The 24,961-nt window shown below is 45.9% G+C and overlaps 1 protein-coding gene across 1 annotated transcript; it reads right to left on the bottom strand.

Annotated features, from left to right (window-relative positions):
* Nucleotides 1-3,765: 3,765 nt before the first annotated feature.
* On the bottom strand, nucleotides 3,766-19,013 carry SIGLEC15 (sialic acid binding Ig like lectin 15). Its single transcript, XM_040335807.1, has 5 exons — nucleotides 18,765-19,013; nucleotides 14,826-15,209; nucleotides 13,739-14,110; nucleotides 9,500-9,530; nucleotides 3,766-4,019 (listed from the first exon to the last, which is right to left on the bottom strand). Exons 1-5 carry the CDS (start codon nucleotides 18,814-18,816, stop codon nucleotides 3,971-3,973), a joined length of 888 nt encoding a protein of 295 aa, XP_040191741.1. The 5' UTR covers nucleotides 18,817-19,013; the 3' UTR covers nucleotides 3,766-3,970.
* Nucleotides 19,014-24,961: the final 5,948 nt, after the last annotated feature.

Below are 24,961 nucleotides of genomic sequence, written 5' to 3'. Positions count from 1 at the left end.
AAATTCACAAATGCCAGTGCGTAACAAAAAAAAAAAGCTTTTCTCTTTCGTTCATAGACGGACACAGCCTTCATTGACCTTAGGGTTATGCTTCTTCCTACAAGGAGTCTCCTGGTAGGAAGAAGCATAACCCTAAGGTCAATGAAGGCTGTGTCCGTCTATGAACTCAGAGAAATGGATTTTGCGGTGAGTACAAAAATCCTTTTTTCTCTTTCGTTCATAGACGGACACAGCCTTCATTGACCTTAGGGTTATGCTTCTTCCTACCAGGAGTCTCCTGGTAGGAAGAAGCATAACCCTAAGGTCAATGAAGGCTGTGTCCGTCTATGAACTCAGAGAAATGGATTTTACGGTGAGTACAAAAATCCTTTTTTTATTGCTCCCGAGTGATCTGAGAAATAAGGGGGTGGGTCAACGTTGGATACATTTAAATTTTTTATAAGACAATAAAAAAAATATATAGCTATAGCAGGCAGCCAATGATGCCTGCATATACCTTTTAGATGAAATGTCTGTTATGGTTGGTGATTATGGTGAGATGAATTACTCACCGGCTGGGTGTACATAAGAATCCAGCAGCATTATCTCTCCATTGGTCTTCTGCCCTCTCCCCTCCGCTAAATGGGAGGAGTCTCAGCATGCTTACTGCGATTGCCATAATGTTAATCAGATTGAGTATATATATAACAGGGTAGGTGAGACTTCCTTATACTATAGATGGAGCTGGGGGACTCGGGAGAGATTTTGCCACTGGAGACCCTGACCTTAAAATGCCAGCATCTACCTGAGGCTGAAATATCACTTTTTAGGTAGTCTGGTTGTCAAAAAACACGAATAGCAGTTGTATGTGTTTTTTTTTAATTTTTTTTTTAAGGGTTCCTATGACCTAAAATCCGTGCCTCAGCAATAGCACTGTTTCTTAAATGGATAGGCCTGCATTCTCATGAACATTGGTTCACTGCACAACAAGGCCTCCATGACTTGCGTAGGTGACAGGTTCCCTTTACATTCTGTGACAATGTAAACATGTTGGTGAGAATTAAGCTGCTCAGTTGTGTCCAGTAGCCATTATTGTGTATTTTGTGATAAGCATCAAAATAAAAAATATAATCTCATGCATGTCCCTATTATTATTATTTTTATATTTTTTGGGGTAAATTAGCTTTTTAATCATTTCAATTATAATCATTTTGCAGACATTGGAAACCTGGCCAAAAAATAAAGAATTATAATGTCAAATCAAAAGAAATGTCATGAATTTTACCAAAAGCAATGAGGAGTGTGAGCAAGTATACACAGAGATCAAGATTGAAATGACAGTGGGTGGGAACCCCAACGTGACATGGTCCCTGTCCTTGTTAAAATAAAGCCCTGAACATGACACAGCCCCTGCTCTCCCTAAAATAAAAACCCCATGGGGACACAGCCCATGCTCTAGCTAAAGCAAAACCCCAATGGGACCTGGCCCCTTCTCCATCTGAAAGAACAACTACAATGGGACACGGCCCCTGCTCTCACTAAAACAAAAACCCCAACGGGACATGACCCCTGCTTTCTCTGAAAGAAGAACCCCAACAATACATGACCCCTGCTCTCGCTGAAAGGAAAACACCAACAGGACACAGCCCCTGCTCCAACTGAAACAAAACCCCAACGGGACCCGGCCCCTGCTCTAGCCAAAAACAAAACCTCCAACAGGACACTGCCCCTGCTCTGGCTGAATAGAAAAACCCCAATGGGACACGGCCCCTGCCCTCGCTAAAAAAAAAACCCCAACAGGACATGGGCCTTACTTTAGCCAAAACATCCCCCGAACAGCACACAGCCTCTGATCCATTTGAATGAAAAACTATAACAGGACACGGTCTCTGATCTTGCAAAAAGAAAAACCCCAACAGGACACGGCTCACACTCTGGCTGAAAGAAAAAACTTCAATGTTACATGGCCCCTGCTCTTGCTGAAAGAAAAACCCCAACAAGACACGACCCCTGCTCTCGCTGAAAGAAAAACCCCAACGGGACACGGCCCTCCTCTCGCTGAAAGAACACCCCCAATGGGACACGGCCCCTGCTCTCGCTGAAAGAAAACCCCCAACGGGACACGGCCCCTGCTCTCGCTGAAAGAAAAACCCTGCTCTATCCAAAAAACACCTGCAACAGGACACAGCCTTTGCTGTATCTGAAAAAACAACTACAATGAGACACGGCCCCTGATCTTACTAAAGTAAAAACCCAGACAAGACATGGCCCCTACTCTAGCCAAAAACAAAACCTCCAACAGGACACAGCCCCTGCTCTCGCTGAAAGAAAAACCCCAACAAGACACGACCCCTGCTCTTGCTAAAAGAAAAACCCCAACAGGACACGGCTCCTACTCTGACTGAAAAAAAAAACTGTTACATGGCCCCTGCTCTCACTGAAAGAAAAACCCCAACGGGACACGGCCCCTGCTCTCGCTGCTCTCTAGCCAAAAAACACCTCCCACAGCCTTTGCTCTATCTGAAAAAACTACAATGAGACACGGTCCCTGATCTTGCTAGAATAAAAAACCCAGAAGAGACATGGTCCCTGCTCTCACTGAAAGAACTACAATGGGACACAGTCCCTGTTTTTTTTAAAAACAAAAACCCCAACGGGAAGCGGCCCCTACTCTTGCTGAAAGAAAAATGCCAACGGGCCACGGCCCCTGCTCTTGCTGAAGGAAAAACCCCAACGGGCCACGGCCCCTGCTCTTGCTGAAGGAAAAACCCCAACGGAACACGGCCCCTGCTTTGGCTGAAACAAAACTCCAATGGGATCTGGCCCCTGCTCTCGCTGAAAGAAAAGCCCCAACGGGACCTGGCCCCTGCTCTAGCCAAAACAACACCTCCAACGGGACACCGCCTCTGCTCTCGCTGAAAGAACAACTACAGCGGAACGCGGTCCCTTTTAAAAAAAAAAAAAACGGGAAGCAGCCTCTACTCCTGCTGAAAGAAAAACACCAACAGGGACACGGTCCCTGCTCTCGCTGAAAGAAAAAAAAACAACGGAACACGGCCCCTGCTTTGGCTGAAACAAAACTCCAATGGGATCTGGCCCCTGCTCTCGCTGAAAGAAAAGCCCCAACGGGACCTGGCCCCTGCTCTAGCCAAAACAACACCTCCAACGGGACACCGCCTCTGCTCTCGCTGAAAGAACAACTACAGCGGAACGCGGTCCCTTTTAAAAAAAAAAAAAAACGGGAAGCAGCCTCTACTCCTGCTGAAAGAAAAACACCAACAGGGACACGGTCCCTGCTCTCGCTGAAAGAAAAAAAAACAACGGAACACGGCCCCTGCTTTGGCTGAAACAAAACTCCAATGGGATCTGGCCCCTGCTCTCGCTGAAAGAAAAGCCCCAACGGGACCTGGCCCCTGCTCTAGCCAAAACACCTCCAACGGGACACCGCCTCTGCTCTATCTGAAAGAACAACTACAACGGGACACGGCCCCTGCTCTCGCTGAAAGGAAAACCCCAATGGGACACGGTCCTGAGCTTGCTGAAATAAAAAGCCCCAATAGGACACAGCCCCTGCTCTAGCCAAAACAAATCTGTTGAAGTGGATGGACTTGTGTCTTTTTTTTTAAACTATGTAACTTTATGTAAAACCCCAATGGGACAATGCCGTAACAAAAACCCCAACAGGACAAAGCCCCTTCTCTATTGAAAACAAGAGGTTTTGGCTAGAGATGCACCTTTGTCACATTCCCTGGCTTACACAATAAGAAAAAAAGACAGAACTGCATGTAACATTCCCAAAACCAGTATTCCCAATTTTATTGTGAAGTTACATTCAAAGATAGACAATTTCCAGGGACAAACCTGGCCAAGCTAAGTATGCCTCTGTAAATCTGGAACTGTGTTATAGCCATTTATCACCCAAGAAGAGAAGAAATACTAACAGACTGGAGTTCTTCAGTAAGATCGCTCCTCAGATGCTGCAGATCATTCTTTATGGAGTTCTCTGAGTGTAGTTTTCATAGGTTGAATCCTGCGCCCTCCTAAAACAGAGACATGTATACAATCATGCCAATTCTGGTGCCTATTAATTTCTTGGCTGTGTTCACAAATATCTGACACAGATCAATCCTTGCTGCAGTAGTCTGATCATTAACCACTTAAGACCCGGACCTTTAGGCAGCTAAAGGACCCGGACAGTTTTTGCGATTCGGCACTGCGTCGCTTTAACTGACAATTGCGCGGTCGTGCGTCGTGGCTCCCAAACAAAACTGGCGTCCTTTTTTCCCCACAAATAGAGCTTTCTTTTGGTGGTATTTGATCACCTCTATGGTTTTTATTTTTTGCGCTATAAACAAAAATAGAGTGACAATTTAAAAAAAAATTCAATATTTTTAACTTTTTTCTATAATAAATATCCCCCAAAAATATATTAAAAAAAATGTTTTTTCCTCAGTTTAGGCCGATACGTATTCTTCTACCTATTTTTGGTATAAAAATAATTGCAATAAGCGTTTATCGATTGGTTTGCGCAAAATTTATAGCGTTTACAAAAAAGGGGATAGTTTTATTGCATTTTTATTGATTATTTTTTTTTACTACTAATGGCGATCAGCGATTTTTTTTTCGTGACTGCGACATTATGGCGGACACTTCGGACAATTTTCACACATTTTTGGGACCATTGTCATTTTCACAGCAAAAAATGCATTGTTTACTGTGAAAATTACAGTTGCAGTTTGGGAGTTAACCACAAGGGGGCGCTGATGGGGTTATGTGTGACCTCATGTGTGTTTACAACTGTAGGGGGGTGTGGCTGTAGGTGTGACGTCATCGATTGTGGTTCCCTATAAAAGGGATCACACGATCGATGTCAGCGCCACAGTGAAGAACGGGGAAGCTGTGTTTACACACAGCTCTCCCCGTTCTTCAGCTCCGGGGACCGATCGCGGGACTCCAGCAGCGATCGGGTCCGCGAGTCCCGCGGTCACGGAGCTTCGGACCGGGTCGCGTGCCCGCGACCCCACGGCTAGGCTTAAAGAGCCACGTACATGTACGTGCCCAGTCGTGCCATTCTGCCGACGTATATCAGCGTGAATGGGTCCTTAAGTGGTTAAGAGGAGACTAAACTGCTTACGTCTGCGTGCAGCAAAATGATGACATCACCTTAGCCGAGGCAATGTTCTGTTCAGCCAGTAAAGAGAAGTTAAAGGACTTGTAAAGGAATACGTTTTTTCACCTTAATGCATTCTATACATTAAGGTGAAAAAACATCCAACTGTACCGCCCCCCCCGTTATACTTACCTGACCCCTCGAAAGTCCCACGCTCGGCACCGACATTCTCTTTGCCGCTCAGCCTGGCCATTGATTAGCGGATGGAGCGGATAGAGCGGATGGATTAAAAGCCATTGGCTGACGCTGCTGTCAATCACATCCAATGACGTGGCGCACCGAGGGGTGGGGCCGAGTGATGCAGTGAGCGGCCATGGCCGCTCGCTGTATAACGGGAGCGCGCCCGCAAAGACTCCGCACAATGCGAGGGAGCTCGCATGAATGTGCGGAGTTCTTGCGGTGAGGACCAGAGACAGCCGCCGAGGGACCCCAGAAAACGTGGATCGGGGCCACTCTGTGCAAAACGAGCTGCACAGTGGAGGTAAGTATAACATGTTTGTTATTTTCCATAAAAATATGTTTTTCTTTACAAACCCTTTAAGTGAATGCTGGACAAAGCCTCTTTGTGCGAATTAGATCTCGGATTTAGTCAAGGATGAGTCTCAGTCCATTTGTGGAGATCTGGTTACAACTATTAACTAGTTGCCGACCGCGCACCGTCATTATACGGCGGCAGGTCGGCTCTCCTGGGCGAGAGCCCGTAGCTATACGTCCGCTCTCTTTGCGGCCACTAGGGGCGCGTGCGCGCCCCCCGCTCGTCCGTGACTCCCGTGCGGGTGCCCGGCGGGCGCGATCGCCGCCGGGCACTCGCGATTGCTCGTTACAGAGCAGGGACCGGGAGCTGTGTGTGTGTAAACACACAGCTCCCGGTCCTGTCAGGGGGGGAAATGCAGATCCTCTGTTCATACAATGTATGAACAGAAGATCAGTGTTTCCCCTAGTCAGTCCCACCCCCCCCCACAGTTAGAACACACCCAGGGACATACTTAGCCCCTTCCCCGCCCCCTAGTGTTAACCCCTTCACTGCCAGTGGCATTTTTATAGTAATCCAATGCATTTTTATACCACTGATCGCTATAAAAATGCCAATGGTCCCAAAAATGTGTCAAAAGTGCCCGAAGTGTCCGCCATAATGTCGCAGTACCGAAAAAAAAACGCTGATCGCCGCCATTACTAGTAAAAAAAATATATTAATAAAAATGCCATAAAAATACCCCCTATTTTGTAAACGCTATAACTTTTGCGCAAACCAATCAATAAACGCTTATTGCGATTTTTTTTATTACGAAAAATATGTAGAAGAAGAATATGTATCGTCCTAAACTGAGGAAAAAAATGTTTTTTTTATATATTTTTGGGGGATATTTATTATAGCAAAAAGTAAAAAATATTCATTTTTTTCAAAATTGTCGCTCTATTTTTGTTTATAGCGCAAAAAATAAAAACCGCAGAGGTGATCAAATACTACCAAAAGAAAGCTCTATTTGTGGGAAAAAAGGACGCCAATTTTGTTTGGGAGCCACGTCGCACGACCACGCAATTGTCAGTTAAAGCGACGCAGTCCCGAATCGCAAAAAGTGCTCTGGTCTTTGGGCAGCAATATGGTCCGGGGGTTAAGTGGTTAAGGAAGAGCTCCGGGCCAACTTTCAAGCTTTCAGGTCAAATCTGAGAGAAAAGTCCCTAAGGGGAACCCAGGGCTCTGCAGCCATTATCGGAGTCTCGGGGGGGGATTTTCTGATACAGATGGAAGGTCCGACCTCCCAGGATACTTCTCAAGAGGGGACAGATTCTGAGGAAGAGGAAAATGAGACAGATGCTGCCTCTAAGAGGTAGGGGGACCCCTCAAAGTAATCCACGCTACTTTGGGGATAGAGGAGGAGGAGAAAGACACTGGGCTAAACCTCAAGGACTGTTTATAATTCTAAAAGTTGGAGTGACACGGTTTGGGTATATTGTGCCATGCCAGGAATTAATGTAAATGTGTTAAAATTGAACTCCGGGATTGTAAGAAAATAATACCCTTACAGTGGGGTCCCCCCCACACTACAATGGTTAAATGTTTGTAATGTCTAGGGGGTAGCAGTATTACCCCAATTCCCTGCTCCAGTAGGTTTGGTGCTGTCCTCTTCTCCCCAAAGCTCCCGGATGTGATTGGGTCATCACAGTCATCGGGCCAGATCCACAGACATGAGCGTATATTTGTGCAGGCGTAGCGTATCTTCTTTACGCTACGCCGCCGCAACGTAGAGAGGCAAGTGCCGTATTCTCAAAGCACTTGCGTCCTAAGTTACAGCGGCGTAGCGTAAATGGGCCGGCGTAAGCGCGCGTATTTCCAAGTAGGCAGGTAGGGGGCGTGTTGTATTTAAATTAAGCGTGACCCCTTGTAGATGCATGGCCGAACGAATGGCGCATGCGTCGTCCGTGGACGTATCCCAGTGCGCATGCGTCGGATAGAATGCCTAAGATACGTCGAACACTGCCTACGACGTGAACGTAACTTATGCACAGCCCTATTCGCGTACGACTTACGCAAACGATGTAACTAATGACGCTGTTTCGACGTCCATACGTTAACATGACTTACCCCTGCTTTATGGGGGGTAAAGTTACGCCGGTCGTACGCCTTACGTAAACCGCGTATATTGATACGCCGGGTGCAAGTACGTTCGTGAATCGGTGTATCTAGCTCATTTGCATATTCGACGCGGAAATCTACGGAAGCGCCCCTAGCGGCCAACGTAAATATGCAGCCTAGATACGACGGCGTACTAAGACTTACGTCGGTCCGATCTAGCCAACATTCAGGCGTATCTGGCTTTGAGGATACGGAAAAAACGTACAACGGCGCTTCTTTTAAATTACGCGGCGTATCAATAGATATAAATTGTTTGTGGATCTGGCCCATCATGTACAATTCAGGACTACAAGTAACCGTACATTGTGTGTGGAAGTGGCACATGTGTGACTTTGTCCGCGACTGGCTTAAAGAAGAGGCTGCAGGGACCAGCTTGCACAGATAGAGGGAGCCCACAGCATCCAGGAATACGGTATTATGCCCTGTACACGTGATCGGTTTTCCTGTCGGTAAAAAGGCATACCGAGGACCTGCTCGCTAGATTTTTCCCCCTACACACGACCGGTTTTCCTGGCAGGAAAACTGCCATGAGAGCTTTGGTCGGGAAACCCGGCCGTGTGTACGCTCCACCGCAGGCTTTCCCCATAGAAAAACTGCCGGCTTAAAAAACGCCGGGAATCCCGGCAGGAAAAAAGAAAACATGCTCTAATTTTTCCCGCTGGGATTCCCGGCCGTTTTCCTGTTGGGAAAACTGCGATGGAGCATACACACGGACGGTTTTCCCAGCCAAAAGCTGTCATGGCAGTTTTCCCGATGGGAAAACTGGTCGTGTGTACGAGGCTTTACACCCGATTCCTGTATCCCTGGACATAGCAAGCATTTAAAGGGGTTGTAAAGGTACAATTTGTTTTCCTAAATAGCTTCCTTTACCTTAGTGCAGTCCTCCTTCACTTACCTCATCCTTCCATTTTGCTTTTCAGCCTAGGTTCACACTGCTGCGAATTCAAAATCGCGGTAAAATGCCGCGATTTTGACGCGATTTCGGCCGCAATTTAATGTAAATCGCGGCCCGAAATCGCAAAAAGTAGTACAGGAACTACTTTTTGAAATCGCAGATGCGGCGTCGCACTGATTAGGACAGTGCCATTGCCGACAATTGCCGCCGATTTGAGATGCGATTTGACATGTCAAATCGCATCTCAAATCGTTCCAAATCGTACCCAGTGTGAACCAGGGCTAAATGTCCTTTTTTCTTCTGAGAAATCCTCACTTCCTGTTCTTCTGTCTGTAACTCCACACAGTAATGTGAGGCTTTCTCCCTGGTGTGGAGTGTCGTGCTTGCCCCCTCCCTTGGACTACAGGAGAGTCAGGACGCTCTCTACGTTGAAGATAGAGAAAGGAGCTGTGTGTTAGTGGGAGTCCTGACTCTCCTGTAGTCCAAGGGAGGGGGCGAGCACGACACTCCACACCAGGGAGAAAGCCTCGCATTACTGTGTGGAGTTACAGACAGAAGAACAGGAAGTGAGGATTTCTCAGAAGAAATAAGGACATTTAAAAGCAAAATGGAAGGATGAGGTAAGTGAAGGAGGATTGCACTAAGGTAAAGGAAGTTATTTAGGGGGGAAAAAAATTGTATCTGTACAAACCCTTTAACCCTTTTCCTTGTGAGGGGATCTCTATGAAGCCCCCCCAAAACGTATATTTACTTGGAATTTTACTTTAATTTATCCCATTTCTGCAACAATTTAATATCAACATTAAAAGCTGCTACTTACGGAAAAGAGTCGGCTTTAGATTCTGCTGTGTCTGTATGGCAACAAAAGAAAAACAAATATCATTATACAAGAATACTAATTTGTGAATCAGTTATTTGCTGGAGAAGACTGATGTTTGATTTAAAGAATTGCAATTAAAAGCAAGTTCCCCCCCCCCCTCAAAGTAAAGTATTTAACCACTTCAATACCGGGCACTTTCGCCCCCTTCCTGCCCAGGCCAATTTTTAGCTTTCAGCGCTCTCACACTTTGAAAATTGCACGGTCATGCAACACTGTACCCATATGGACATTTTTATACATTTCTTCCCACAAATAGAGCTTTCTTTATGTGGTATTTAACTGCTTAAGCCCCCGGACCATTTGGGTGGTTAAAGACTGGGCCACTTTTTGCGATTCGGCACTGCGTCGCTTTAACCGACAATTGCGCGGTCGTGCGACGTGGCTCCCAAACAAAATTGACGTCCCTTTTTTCCCACAAATAGTGCTTTCTTTTGATGGTATTTGATCATTTTTTTTTTTTTGCGTTATATACAAATAAGAGTGACAATTTTTTAAAAAAATTCAATGGGGTAGATTCAGGTAGGGGCGCGCACTGATACGGCGGCGCAGCGTATCGTATTTATGCTACGCCGCCGTAACTTACAGGAGCAAGTGCAGTATTCACAAAGCACTTACTCCGTAAGTCGCGGCGGCGTAGCGTAAATGGGGCCGGCGTAAGCGCGCCTAATTCAAATGTGGAAGGGGGGGCGTGTTTTATGTAAATGTATGATGACCTGACGTGATTGACGTTTTGGGCATGCGCCGTCTGTGTACATATCCCAGTGTGCATTGCTACCAAATACGGCGCAACGACGTATTGGTTTCGACGTGAACGTAAATTACGTCCAGCCCTATTCGCGAACGACTTACGCAAACTACATAAAAAATTCAAATTTCGACGCGGAAACGACGTCCATACTGAACATTGCGTGCGCCTCCTAATAGCAGGAGCAACCTTACGCCGAAAAAGCCTAACGTAAACGACGTAAATAAATTGCGCCGGGCGTACGTACGTTTGTGAATCGGCGTATCTAGTTAATTTGCATAATCTACGCCGACAACAACGGAAGCGCCCCTAGCGGCCAGCGTCAGAATGCACCCTAAAATATGACAGCGTAAGAGACTTATGCCAGTTGTATCTTAGGCTATTGTCGGCGTATCTAGCTTTCTGAATACAGAAAGTAGATACGCCGGCGCAGCATTGGAATTACGCGGCGTATCTATGGATATGCCGGCGTAATTCTTTCCTGAATCTACCCCATTATTTTTAACTTTTTGCTATAATAAATATCCCCCAACAATATATATATATATATATATAAACATTTTGATTGGTTTGTGTGAAGGTTATAGCTTCTACAGAATATAGGATAGATTTATGGCATTTTTATTAATAATTATTATTTTTTTTTACAAGTTATGGCGGCGATCTGCGATTTTTATCAAGACTGCAACATTATGGTGGACACATCGGACACCTTTGACACTATTTTGGGACTATTGTCATTTTTTCAGCGAAAAACTGTAAAAATTACACTGGCAGTGAAGGGGTTAAGTGTACCCTAGGAAGTGATTCTTACTGTTAGGGAGCGTGGCTACACGTGACACGTCACTGATGACCGATCACAGGGAACGGTCATCAGTGACATGTCACTAGGCAGAATAGGGAATGGCTTGTTTACAAAGGCATTCCCCCATTCTGCTTTTGCCGACTACAATCGCGGGACTCCCGGGAACATCGAGTTCCATGGGACCCGTGGCCGCACTCGAGAGGCACGCAGCGCGCGCCCGCTGGGCGGCAGATTCAAATGTACCTGTAAGCCAATCTGCCTGCCCATGCCATTCTGTCGGCGTAAATAGGCGTGCAAATAAATGCTCTTTCTTAATGAATTTAGGCTGAAATGTATTTTGCTACATTTCTTTGGTGAAAATAACCCAAATTAGTGTATATTATTTAGTGTGTAGGAAAGTTCTAGAGTCCACAAACTATGATATATATCTGGAAATGTATCAATCCTGATGTACTGACGGCCGATCTAATTTCTTGATGTCAGGACAATACAAACACACCCCCCCCCCCCCCAATTGACCCCTTTTTGGAAAGTAGACAGTCCAAGGTATTTAGAATACTTATGATGGATTGATGAGAGTTTCCCGCCGGCGTCACCTTGCCATAGGCTGGGCGGGAACCAGTTAAAGCTCAATTGAACTTACAGTGTAAGGCCGGAATCACACTTGTGCGGTGCGAATTTCAGCTCTCTTATCTCTGCAGAGAGATAAGAGAAGTGTTCAGCAGATTAGCAACGTTTTAGATGCGAATTTGGAGACCTGGGAGAAGTTGCGGGTGAGAGGAGAGTGGGGGAGAAGTGTATTGAGCTGAATGAGAGAAATTCCTGAAGAGAACTGAACACATCTGCGAATCAGCTGCGTACCCATAGAAGATAATGGGCTTGAATTCGCACCTGAGCCGCACCGCAATGCCTAAAAGACGCACACGGTTTTACTGCAATGCGCAGTGCGAATGCATCGCACATATGTGAACCAGCCTCATTGAAAACAATGTATTTAGAAATGTTCTGCGTATTGGATGCGGTTTAAGCCGCACTCAATTCGCATAGGTGTGAACCTGGCCTAAATCTTCCTTTACCTTCCCTAACTGAGCCAAATCCTCCTTCATTTGTGTCTCATATGCCCCCCCTCCCAGACACTGCAGCTCCCAGTGGGAGGGTTTCATTAGCAGAGGCAGTGCTGGCAATCCAGAAAGCCGTGGGCAGGACTGGAGCGTGGCCTGGTGTTGATGGACAAGCTACTGGTTTATGAATCAACAGTGCCAATGCTGACGACTACGCCCCCTGCTACATATTCTCCTCTCACTATAGTACAAATGGGCACAGCCTGCATGAAAGTAGTGACTTTGAATTCAGGAGCAGGGCATCATCATTTCCTCCCCATCACAGGAAGCTGCCTTAGGTGGACTTAGTAGCGTAGTGGCTGGATCCAAAGATATTGGTGGGGCTTTGGTGAGCGACCAAGAGAAAACGAAGTGCGGCCGAGCTTATAAATTAAGTGCTGCAGCACATCGTTTTTTTTTTAATGGGGGGCAGGGGCATAGTTCTACTTTAAAGAACTCCATGCGTTCTGCTAAAATGGTAACATTTCACTGCAGGTGCAGGTGAAAGGATAATTAAAGCAGAGCCCCCCCCCCCCCCTAAACGAAAAAACTAAAAGTCAGCAGCTACACATACTGCTGACCTTTTTATATTAGGATGCTTACCTGTCCAAGGTTCCCACAATGTCGGCACCCCAACCGATTTTCGGATCAGCTCTCCCTGGTAGGTTCACAGCCGGTTCCCTACAGCGCCACGCTATCTAACAGGCCCGGCGGCAGAGGAAGAAGGAAGGGCGATGATCCCCAGGGGCCCGGCCCCCCTCCCGTTTTTTGTTTTTTTTGCATTACACCTGTAAGGGACCCGATGGTCTCCAGGGCCCATTACAGGCCCGGCTGGCCCCCCTCCCGTTTTTATTTATTTATTTGTTGTTTGTATTACACCAGTAAGGGGCCCCAATGATCTCCAGGGCCCCTTACAGGCCTGGGTGGCCCCCCTCCCGTTTTTATTTATTTATTGTTTGCATTACACCTGTAAGGGGCCCCAATGATCCCCAGGGCCCCTTACAGGCCTGGGTGGCTCCCCTCCCGTTTTATTTTTTTTGCATTACACCTGTAAGGGGCCCAAGGATCCCCAGGGCCCCTTACAGGGCCGGCCCCCTCCCGTTTTTTTTTGCATTAAACCTGTAAGGGGCCCGATGGCCCCCAGGCCCCCCCCCCCCCACACGCTTATTATCTCACATCAGGATAGAAGAGATTACGCTTGTTTTTTTCCTAAAGCTGTGTAAGGGGCCCCAAAATTTGCGATGGCTGCCCTGTCTGACCCACAGCTAGGCCTAGTGGCATATCCTCAGTTTTCAGAGATTGAGGATTCAAGTCAGCAGAGGCAGCCCCACAAGCCCTCCTTCCCCTGTCGGTCTCCAGTACAAGCGCCACCCCCCCCCACCCTACTGATTTGTCATTTTCCCCCTTCGTTAGTTGCTACAACCAACAGGTACTTCCATCCGCCTCCCAGTTCCTGCCATGCTGCTTAATGCTTAAGCCACATTGTAATCCCCCTGTAAGGTCCCCTTTAACAAGACATAGCTACCTACCTTTGCTGTAGTAGCTCGCTGCACCAAACATCAGTAGCAACATCAGCAGTTTGGCTCCCAGAGCGGCCCACAGCGCCACATATGGCGAGCTGTTGTTGGGTTGTGGTCTGAACTTGAAGAAGAACACAGTGCCCTCCGTTCTGCCATGACTGTTGGTGGCCACACAGGTATACTTCCCATCCTGGTGCAGGTAATGGAGCTCTGTGCTCATCTGATGCTTCAAGGTGGAGCTACTTGGGAGTTTGTCATGGTGATGGTTCTGAGGGTCGATCCAGAGCAAAGAGGGGGCAGGTTCTCCTTCTGCAATACAGACTGCATGGTATCCCCGCCTGTGGTCAAATCCCACTGAGATGTTGACGATCCTGGGAGGGGCTGAGAAGAGATGCAGAATTTATTATTACCATCTGCCTAGTTCTCGCTTATATTTCTGTCTTTTGGGGGGTATACAGGGAACCTTGGCGCAATCTCCTCTAATAGAAGTTATTCAATTTGTATTTAGTCAAGCAGCATTTCATGGGCACACTGGCAGCATTTAATGGGCACAGTGACTGTGTTTGGGCACAGTGACTGTGTTTGGGCACAGTGACTGTGTTTGGGCACAGTGGCAGCATTTGATGGGCACAGTGGCTTTGTTTAATGGGCAGACTGGCAGCATTTGGGCACAGTGGCAGTGTTTGGGCACAGTGGCAGAGCAAAGAGGGGGCAGGTTCTCCTTCCGCAATACAGACTGCATGGTTTCCCATGCATGGTATCCCAAGGCGGCACACTGGCAGCATTTAATGGGCACAGTGGCAGCGTTTGATGGGCACAGTGGCTGTGTTTAATGGGCAGGGTGGCAGCGTTTGGGCACAGTGGCAGTGTTTGGGCACAGTGGCAGTGTTTGGGCACAGTGGCAGTGTTTGATGGGCACAGTGGCAGCGTTTGATGGGAACAGTGGCTGCAATTGATGATTTATTTATTTTTTTAAGTGTTTGTTTGCACCCCCCCAAAAATGTTGAGCACCAGCCACCACTGTTGGTAGATCTGAAAGAGGCAGTATAGTCAGATCATGTTGCCAGCTTATATATAATAGAAGCACAGATCTTACCAGATACATGCAGCCAAGTCCCAGATTTGGTCTCGTATTTGTCGTGTCGATCACTAGACAGTTCAACCCGACAATAATACCGATTACTGTCCTCCCAAGTCAGGTTCCCAATGCTGATGGAGATATTGTTGTTTCTTGGGTTTCCGATCAGCCGGAATTTGTTCATGTAGTTCACGGTGGTTTTACACGGCTCGTTCATGTGGTCGCTGGAGCACCTAAAGACCACAGTTCCGTTGTACGGTTGTCTGACTCGCCAGATGACAGTCAGCCCACCAGGGTGGCTCTTGTGAGGGGGAGAAAAGGAACATGGCAAAGAGGCGGCTTTACCGATCTCGCCGCTGACGTCTCTCGATACTTGAAGAGACCAAGAGTTTCCGAATACTCCTGTAAGACAAAGTAAAGAACACAAATGTGTAATAAATAGGAGAGAACTTCCATATTTGGTCAGCTAACTTTGTGGTAGACGTGCAATTCCTTTAGTTTCTAATTCGTTTTTTGAGAAATTCGTTAATTCCGAATTTTCGGATTTCCAAAATTTTCAAATTTCCAGATTTTCGTATTTCCGAATTTTAGAATTTCGGAATTTTCGTATTTCCAAATTTCATAAAATCGCATTTTCAAATTTTTTTTATTTTAGAATTCGAATCTCGAAATTTTGAATTTTAACCACTTAACGACCGCCGCATGTACATATACGTCCACAGAATGGCACGTACAGGCAGATGGGCGTACCTGTACGTCCCTGCCTAGACGTGGGTCGGGGGTCCGATCGGGACCCCCCCCCCCCCCGGTACATGCAGCGGTCGGTAATCCTCTGGAAGCGATCCAGGATGAGGGGGCGGCTATTAGTTTCTAGCCACCCCCTCCCCCCCCCTGCGATCGCTCCCCGGAGCTGAGGAACGGGGAGAGCTGTATGTAAACACGGCTTCCCTGTTCTTCACTATGGCGGCGTCATCGATCGTGTGATCCCTTTTATAGGGAGACACAATCGATGACATCAGACCTACAGCCACACCCCCCTACAGTTGTAAACACACACTAGGTGAACCCTAACTCCTACAGCGCCCCCTTGTGGTTAACTCCCAAACTGCAACTGTCATTTTCACAATAAACAATGCAATTTAAATGCATTTTTTGCTGTGAAAATGACAATGGTCCCAAAAATGTGTCAAAATTGTCCGAAGTGTCCGCCATAATGTCGCAGTTACGAAAAAAATCGCTGATCGCCGCCATTAGTAGTAAAAAAAAAACAATTAATAAAAATACAATAAAACTATCCCCTATTTTGTAAACGCTATAAACGCTAATTGCAATTTTTTTTACCCAAAATAGGTAGAAGAATACGTATCGGCCTAAACGCAGGAAATTTTTTTTTTTTATATATATGTTTTTGGGGGATATTTATTATAGAAAATAGTAAAAAATATTGCATTTTTTTCAAAATTGTCGCTATATTTTTGTTTATAGCGCAAAAAATAAAAACCGCAGAGGTGATCAAATACCACCAAAAGAAAGCTCTATTTGTGGGGAAAAAAGGACGTCAATTTTGTTTGGGAGCCACGTCGCACGACCGCGTAATTGTCTGTTAAAGCGACGCACTGCCGAATCGCAAAACCTGGCCTGGTCTTTTAGCTGCATTTTGGTCCGGGGCTTAAGTGGTTAAAATTTGTGAATCTCGAAATTTCGAAATTCGGAAATGGTAAATTTCTGAATTTTCTGAATTTCCGAAAATTCGTTTTTTTCATTTTCGTTTCATTCGTTTTTTGCTTTTTTCAGAAATTCGAAAAATTCTTTTTTTTTTTTTTTCGTTTTCGGAATTCCGAATTTCCTGAATTTCCGAAAAAAGCAAAAAAAAGAATGAAACAAAAACACATTTTTCAGCATTGCACATGTATACTTTGTGGCATATATTCTCTTTTGCCATACTGTTGGTCGTACTAGATTAAAAGTCCTCCACACATCAATGCAACAAGCAAACCACTTGACCCCGATGTCAGAGCCTAGAGCACAGGTGTCAAACACAAGGGCCGTGGGCCGAATCCGGCCCTTCAGGCCTTTTTATGTGGCCCTCGCACCTCTCCTGCAGCTGCAGAAACGCTCCAGCCCTCCTCTGGTCCTCCTCCGGACCCTTACTTTCTGCTTTCAAGCAATGCATCCAGCTTCTTCCCAGCAGCAGCATAAGGAAAGAGGGGTGCACTGTGATGTAAGGGAGAGTGGGGGTCTCAACTTCTGATGGTGGGGGTGGCTCTTGACATCTAATGTATGGGGAGGGGATGTACTGGACATCTAATCTTACAGATACAACCGGCCCTTTTGAGGGCCTAGAGGAACCAGTGACATCACCCCCTCCATAATGTGCAAGTGCTGGCACCTAGCTATTGTCCCCTAGGCTTCAGCTTCAGGAAAGGAGACCACATAACGCCCCATACTCTTAACCGCTTGCCTACCGGGCACTTTTACCCTCTTCCTGCTAAGGCCAATTTTTGTCTTTCAGCGCTGTCACACTTCACATGACAATTGCGCGGTCCTGAAACAACACTGTACCCATATGACTTTTTTTCACAAAAATTGAGCTTTCTTTGATGTTATTTAATCACCACTGAGCTTTTTATTTTTATCTAAACAAACAAAAAACAAACGGAAATTTGGAAAAATAAATACAATTTTCATAGTTTGTTAACCACTTAAAGGGGTTGTAAAGGTACAATTTTTTCCTAAATATCTTCCTTTACCTTAGTGCAGTCCTCCTTCACTTACCTCATCCTTCCATTTTACTTTTAAATGTCCTTATTTCTTCTGAGAAATCCTCACTTCCTGTTCTTCTGTCTGTAACTCCACACAGTAATGCAAGGCTTTCTCCCTGGTGTGGAGTGTCGTGCTCGCCCCCTCCCTTGGACTACAGGAGAGTCAGGACGCTCTCTACGTTGCAGATAGAGAAAGGAGCTGTGTGTTATTGGGCGTCCTGACTCTCCTGTAGTCCAAAAGAGGGGGCGAGCACGACACTCCACACCAGGGAGAAAGCCTTGCATTACTGTGTGGAGTTACAGACAGAAGAACAGGAAGTGAGGATTTCTCAGAAGAAATAAGGACATTTAAAAGCAAAATGTGGAAGGATGAGGTAAGTGAAGGAGGACTGCACTAGGACGTGTCCAGAGCTTTCAGGCATTTTTGACAGATATGTTTGATTTTTTTGCTAACAAGTTACATTTACAGGTACCTCATACTCCAGAGGTTGGACTTCTGTTATGCCTCTGTTAACAAGCATCTCCCTGTTCTGCCTAGTGACACTGATAGTCTGCTCCTTCTCATCGGGAGCATCGATCAGTGACATGTCACAGTAAGCCACGCCCCCTAACAGTTAGAATCACTCCCTAGGACACACTTAACCCCTTCATCGCCTCCTAGTGGTTAACCCCTTCCCTGCCAGTCACATTTACACAGTAATCAGTGCATTTTTATAGCACTGTAAATGAGTCTAGTAAAACTTCTAAGAGTCTTTCACCCATTGTTGGTTGTGCTAATTAACCCTGCAATTGTATGAAGGAGTTCTGTGTTGATATGTATGATAATGTGTATTGTAGTTAGGGAGTCACATTGGCTGCTTTAAGGGATTAGTTAATTAGCTCATGTCAATTTATGTTTTTGGTTACAGGTGTATTGTTAGAGTAATATGAGCAGGAGGGGGGCACCTCCTCCTCTTCTACTGTATATAAGACTGTATTCTGGTTCTAATAAACTGTCTGCTGTTGTACCCTACACTGAGCTACGACTAGTGAATGGGAGAGCTAAGGGGGTGTTGGATTGTGTGGTACCGGACAGAGGAGCGAAACGGCGGACAGACACATCCTGAGTACGGCGGTCCGTCACACTCATCATTCTACTAATGACACTTCGACATGAAAATGTAAAAGTACACGGCACCCAAACAGAGAGACTTACCACCACTTAGAGGGATGATGAAGAACACGGGCAGGAATAGAAGAGTCCTCATCTCTGGGTTCCAGGCTGTCTGTCTGTCCGGACTCAATAGCTTTGCTATAATAAACTGAAGTTCTAGAAAATCGGGAAGTGCCTCTGTAACGGACACCCTGTGACTCTCAGAGCTGCTATTTTCAGGATTGTCATTTTCCAGCTTAGTCACATCCTTCTCATCATGATGATTAATGGAGGGACTCTGTGCATTTATCTATGGCTGCGGAAAAATAAGGAAGAAATTAAAGGGGTAGATTCACATAGATTAGCGGATCTTTAGATCCGCGTAATCTATCTGATTTACGATCCGCCGGCGCAATTTTGAGAGGCTAGTGCAGTATTCAAAAAGCACTTACCTCGAAACTTGCGCCGGCGGATCGTAAATCCCCCGGCGGAATTCAAATTCTACGGGTAGGGGGAGTGTAGTATTTAAATCAGGCGCGTCCCCGCGCCGATTTAAATGCGCATGCGCCGTCCGCGATTTTTCCCGGCGTGCATTGCTCCCAACGACGTCACTAGGACGTCAGTGGTTTCGGCGTGAGCGTAACTTGCATCCGGCCATATTCTGAATCGACGTACGCAAACGACGTAAAAATTCAAAACTCGCCGCGGGAACGACGGCCATACTTAACATTGGATACGCCGCATATAGCAGGGGTATCTATCCGCCGGAAAAAGCCGAACGCAAGCGACGTAAAAAAAAAGCGACGGGCGGGCGTTTGTTTCTGAATCGGCGGATCTCCTCATTTGCATATTCGTCGCGTATACAAATGGAAGCGCCACCTAGCGGCCAGCGGGAGATTGCAGCCTAAGATCCGACGGTGTAAGTCACTTACACCTGTCGGATCTTAGGGAGATCTATGCGTAACCGATTCTTATGAATCAGTCGCATAGATACGACGGACGGAACTCAGAGATACAACGGTGTATCGGGAGATCCGCCGTCGTATCTCTATCTGAATCTCCCCCACAGTGACTAGACTTAGAAATTCACATTATATGAATAAATCACTTTGGGGGGGGATTTACTAACCACTTGCCAACCAGCCGCCACAGATTTACTGCGGCAACATGGTGCGGCTGGGCGAAGCAACGTTATGTTACGTCGCTCCGCCCTGTGGCCACTAGGGGCGCGCGCGCTCGCCACCGAACCCACCCGCCTGCTGCTCGCCCCTGGAGCCGATACGAGTGCCCGGCGGGGCGCGATGACCGCCGGGCACCCGCGATCGCTCGTGACAGAGCGAGAACCGGAAACTGTGTGTGTGTGTAAACATGCAGTTCCTGGTTCTCTTAGGGGAGAAATGACTGATCGTCTGTTCATACAATGTATGAACAGTGATCTGTCATTTCCCCTACTGAGTCCCATCCCCCCTTCAGTTCGAACATGCATAGGGAACACGGTTAACCCCCTTGATCGCCCCCCTAGTGTTAACCCCTTCCCTGCCAGTGACATTAGTACAGTGACAGTGCATATTTTTTAGCACTGATCACTGTGTAAGGCCTCGTACACACGACAGGTTAAACAGAGGACAATGGTCTGATGGACCGTTTTCATCGGTCAAAACCGATCGTGTGTGGGCCCCATAGGTTATTTAACCCAGTGTTTCCCAACTCCAGTCCTCAAGGCACACCAACAGGTCATGTTTTCAGGCTTTCCATTATTTTGCACAGGTGATTTGATCAGTTTCACTGCCTTAGTAATTACCACAGCCGTTTCATCTGAGGGAAATCCTGAAAACATGACCTGTTGGTGTGCCTTGAGGACTGGAGTTGGGAAACATTGGTTTAACCATCGGTTAAAAAAAAGCCAACTTGCTTTAAATTTAACCGATGGATTCCTAACCGATAGGTCAAAACCGATCGTAAGTAGGCACGTCCATCGGTTAAAAATCCACGCATGCTCAGAATCAAGTCAACGCATGCTTGGAAGCATTGAACTTTGTTTTTTTCAGCACGTCGTTGTGTTTTACGTCACCGCGTTCTGTCACGATCGTTTTTTTATTTAACCGATGGTGTGTAGGTGCGACGGACCATCAGTCAGCTTCATCGGTTAACCGATGACAACGATCCATCAGACCGGTTTTATCGGATGGACTGATCGTGTGTACGCGGCTTTAGTGTCCCTGGTCCCCAAAAAGTATCAGTTAGTGTCGGATTTGTCCGCCGTAATGTTGCAGTCCCGCTAAAAATTGCTGATCGCCGCCATTACTAGTAAAAAAAAAAAAAATCCATAAAAATATCCCATAGTTTGTAGACACGATAAATTTGCACAAAACGATCAATATACGCTTGATGGAATTTTTTTTTACCAAAAATATGTAGCAGAATACGTATCGGCCAAAACTGGGAAAGAAATTTGATTTTCTACATTTTGTTTTATTGGATATGTTCTATAGCGGAAAGTAAAAAATATATATATATTTTTTTATTGTTAATTAAAAACCGTAGAGGTGATCAAAAGCAGCAAAAGAAAGCTCTATTTGTGGGGAAAAAAGCACATAAATTGTATTTGGGTACAGCGTCGCACGACCGCGCAATTGTCCGTTAAAGTAATGCAGTGCCGAATCGCAAAAAAATGGCTTGGTCATGAAGGGGGTGTAAATCTTCCGGAGCTAAAGTGGTTAATCTCACTGGTGATGTCAGTGGCAGTTAGTCAGTCGTCGTCATCGTCCCCCAGCGTCAGTTAATGTCAGATTGGCCGTCGTACGATCGCCGCCATTAGTAGTATTAAAAAAAAAAAAAAAAAAATTCCAGTATATACACAATAGTTTGTAAACGTGATAACTTTCATGCAAACCAATTAATATACACTTATTGGGATTTTTTTTTTTTTTTTTTTTTAAACAAGGACATGTAGTAGAATAGATTATGGCCAAAATGAAGAAATTTCTTTACGATTTTTGTTTGTTGGATTTGTTTTATAGCGGAAAAAAAAAAAAAATATATATATATATATATATATATATATATTTTTCAAACTTTTTTGTTTAACGATGTACGTCGACAGAATGGCACGGCTGGCCACAAGGGTGTACAGGTACGTCCCCTTTAAGAACCCAGCCATGGATCGCGAGCGTGCCGACGCCGGCACGCTCGAGACCTGGCCCGAAGCTCAGTGACCGCCGGACCCGCGGACCCGGTTCGCCGCCGGTGTCCTGCGATCGGGTCACAGGAGCTGAAGAACGGGGAGAGGTAAGTGTAAACAAACCTTCCCCGTTCTTCTCTGTGGCCTGTCACTGATCGTCTGTTCCCTGTCATAGGGAACGACGATCAGTGACGTCACACATCCAGCCCCGCCCCCCTACAGTAAGAAACATCCAATAGGACACACTTAACCCCTACAGCGCCACTGACACTGCCATTGACATTTTCACAGTTATCAGTGCATTTTTATAGCACTTTTTTGCTGTAAAAATGACAATGGTCCCAAAAATGTGTCAAAAGTGTCCGAAGTGTCAGCCATAATGTCGCAGTCATGAAAAAAATCGCAGATCGCCACCATTACTAGTAGAAAAAATATTATTAATAAAAATGCCATAAAACTATCCCCTATTTTGTAAACGCTATAACTTTTGCGCAAACCAATCAATAAATGCTTATTGCGATTTTTTTTTTTATACCAAAAATAGGTAGAAGAATATGTATGGACCTAAACTGAGGGAAAAAAATGTTTGTTTTTTTTTATATATTTTTCGGGGATATTTATTATAGCAAAAAGTAAAAAATACAGTTTTTTTTTTTTAATTATCGCTCTATTTTTGTTTTGTTTTTTGATCAAATACCACCAAAAGAAAGCTCTATTTGTGGGGGGAAAAAAAACGTTAATTTTGTTTGGGAGCCACGTAGCACGACGCGCAATTGTCAGTTAAAGCGACGCAGTGCCGAATCGCAAAAAGGGGCAAGGTCCTTAACCTGCATAATGGTCCGGGGCTTAAGCGGTTAAATATCGCAAAAAATACAAAATGCAGGTGATCAAATACCACCAAAAGAAAGCCTTATTTGTCTATAGTCTGGGCACAGGTGCAGTCCTAACACTTCTTTCAGACTATAAAACAGAGGTGTAATAGTCTTATTTTGCCACTAGAGGGAGACATTGTTCAGTCCAAGATAAGTTGAAATGACAAGAATTTGCTGCAGCCAGGGGTGGCCATCATCAGACAATCACCATAACCGCAGTCACATGACGTGACTCACATCTACAGAGAAGATCAGCGAGAAGAGAATCGCATACGGCAGGATGAAGCCACAATCTACATCTACAGTGCAGAGGAAAAGTTTTATGCTCAGAATTCTGTTCACAATCTTAGAGCTACCTGTGTATTTTTGGGGTCAAATTGGCTGGAAAAAGATAAAAAAAATGTTAATAGAAAATTTTCAAGAGGCGGACATCTGCCATTGTTTTGATTTTTTTTTTACCTAAAATGACATTAACCACTTAAGACCCGGACCTTTAGGCAGCTAAAGGACCCGGCCAGTTTTTGCGATTCGGCACTGTGTCACTTTAACTGACAATTGCGCGGTCGTGCGACGTGGCTCCCAAACAAAATTGGCGTCCTTTTTTTCCCACAAATAGAGCTTTCTTTTGGTGGTATTTGATCATCTCACCTATTTTTTACTTTTTGCTATAATAAATATCCCCCAAAAATCTATAAAAAAAAAATGTTTTCCTCAGTTTAGGCCGATACGTATTCTTCTACCTATTTTTGGTAAAAAAAAAATCGCAATAAGCGTTTATCGGTTGGTTTGCGCAAAATTTATAGTGTTTACAAAATAGGGGATAGTTTTATTGCATTTTTATTATTTTTTTATTTTTTACTACTAATGGCGGCTATCATCGTTTTTTTTCGTGACTGCGACATTATGGCGGACACTTCGGACAATTTTGACACATTTTTGGGACCATTGGCATTTTCACAGCAAAAAATGCATTAAAAATGCATTGTTTACTGTGAAAATGACAATTGCAGTTTGGGAGTTAACCACAAGGGGGCGCTGAAGGGGTTGTGTGTGACCTCATGTCTGTTTCTAACTGTAGGGGGGTGTGGCTGTAGGTGTGACTTCATCGATTGTGATTCCCTATAAAAGGGAACACACGATCAATGATGCGCCACAGTAAAGAACGGGGAAGCTGTGTTTACACACAGCTCTCCCTGTTCTTCAGCTCCGGGGACCGATCGCGGGACTCCTGCGGCGATTGGGTTTGCGAGTCCCGCGGCCGTGGTCACGGAGCTTCGGACCAGGTTGCGTGCTGGCGCGTGACCCCACGGATGGGCTTAAAGGGCAAAGTACATATACGTTGATGTGCCCAGCCTTGCCATTCTGCCGACGTAAATCGGCGTGAAGGGGTCCTTGAGTGGTTAAACACTCTCCTTATTTTCCAAAAAGAATCCATACACATTCCACTACTTAACCTTGCCACCCGCCCATCGTCATATGACGGCGGGGCGGCGCGGCTCTCGTTCTGGGTGGACGTCATTTGACGGGCGCCCAGAACGACTGCTCTCACGCACCCCCGGGGGCGGGCAGTGCGGCGATTCTAGCAACACGGCGCGACCCCGATCGGTGTAAAGGCCCGTGGCTCTTGACCCATGTGATTGGCTGTGACCAATCACAGCCGGTAACATGTAAACACGGAGATGCCGGTAATCGGCTCTCATCGCCTCGTACTGACAGAGTGTGGAGCGGAGAGACGATCAGCGACATCGCCTCACAGGGGACATCTAGGGATGTAATCAGGGCACTAATTATCAGTGCCCTGATTACAATTAAGTGCCACCAGTGTTGGCAATACTTGCCCACCACTACCAGCAGTCAGTGCCAACCAGTGCCCATAATTGCCACCAATCTGTGCCCAAAAGTGCCAGCAATCAGTGCCCACAAGTGATGCCAGTCAGTGCTGGCTATTAGTGCTACCCATCAATGCTCATCACTGCTGCCCATCAATGTCCATCAGTGCCGCCTATCTGTGCCCACCAGTGCCGCCTATCAATGCCCATAAGCGCGGCATAGTCGTGCCTCCTTATCGGTGCCACCTAATCAGTGCCCATAAGTGCCGCCTCATCAGCGCCCATCAGTGAAGGAGAAAAATTACTTATTTGCAAAATTTACTGACAGAAACTAAGAAAAACTTTTTTTTTCAAGATTTTTGGTCCTTTTTTTGGTTA

This window comes from Rana temporaria, chromosome 1 (genome assembly GCF_905171775.1).
Source record: "Rana temporaria chromosome 1, aRanTem1.1, whole genome shotgun sequence".
In the NCBI taxonomy this organism is placed as follows: domain Eukaryota; kingdom Metazoa; phylum Chordata; class Amphibia; order Anura; family Ranidae; genus Rana; species Rana temporaria.
The sequence above is the reverse complement of the archived record's forward strand: the minus strand, read 5'-3'. Positions and strand labels throughout refer to the sequence as shown.

Coding starts and splice junctions, on each gene's coding strand:
- SIGLEC15 (XM_040335807.1), bottom strand. CDS start 18,816: ATGAGGACTCTTCTATTCCTGCCCGTGTTCTTCATCATCCCTCTAAGT. Junction 15,210..18,764: donor CATCATCCCTCTAAGTGGTG/GTAAGTCTCTCT, acceptor TTTGTCTTACAG/GAGTATTCGGAAACTCTTGG. Junction 14,111..14,825: donor GACTTGGCTGCATGTATCTG/GTAAGATCTGTG, acceptor ATCTCTTCTCAG/CCCCTCCCAGGATCGTCAAC.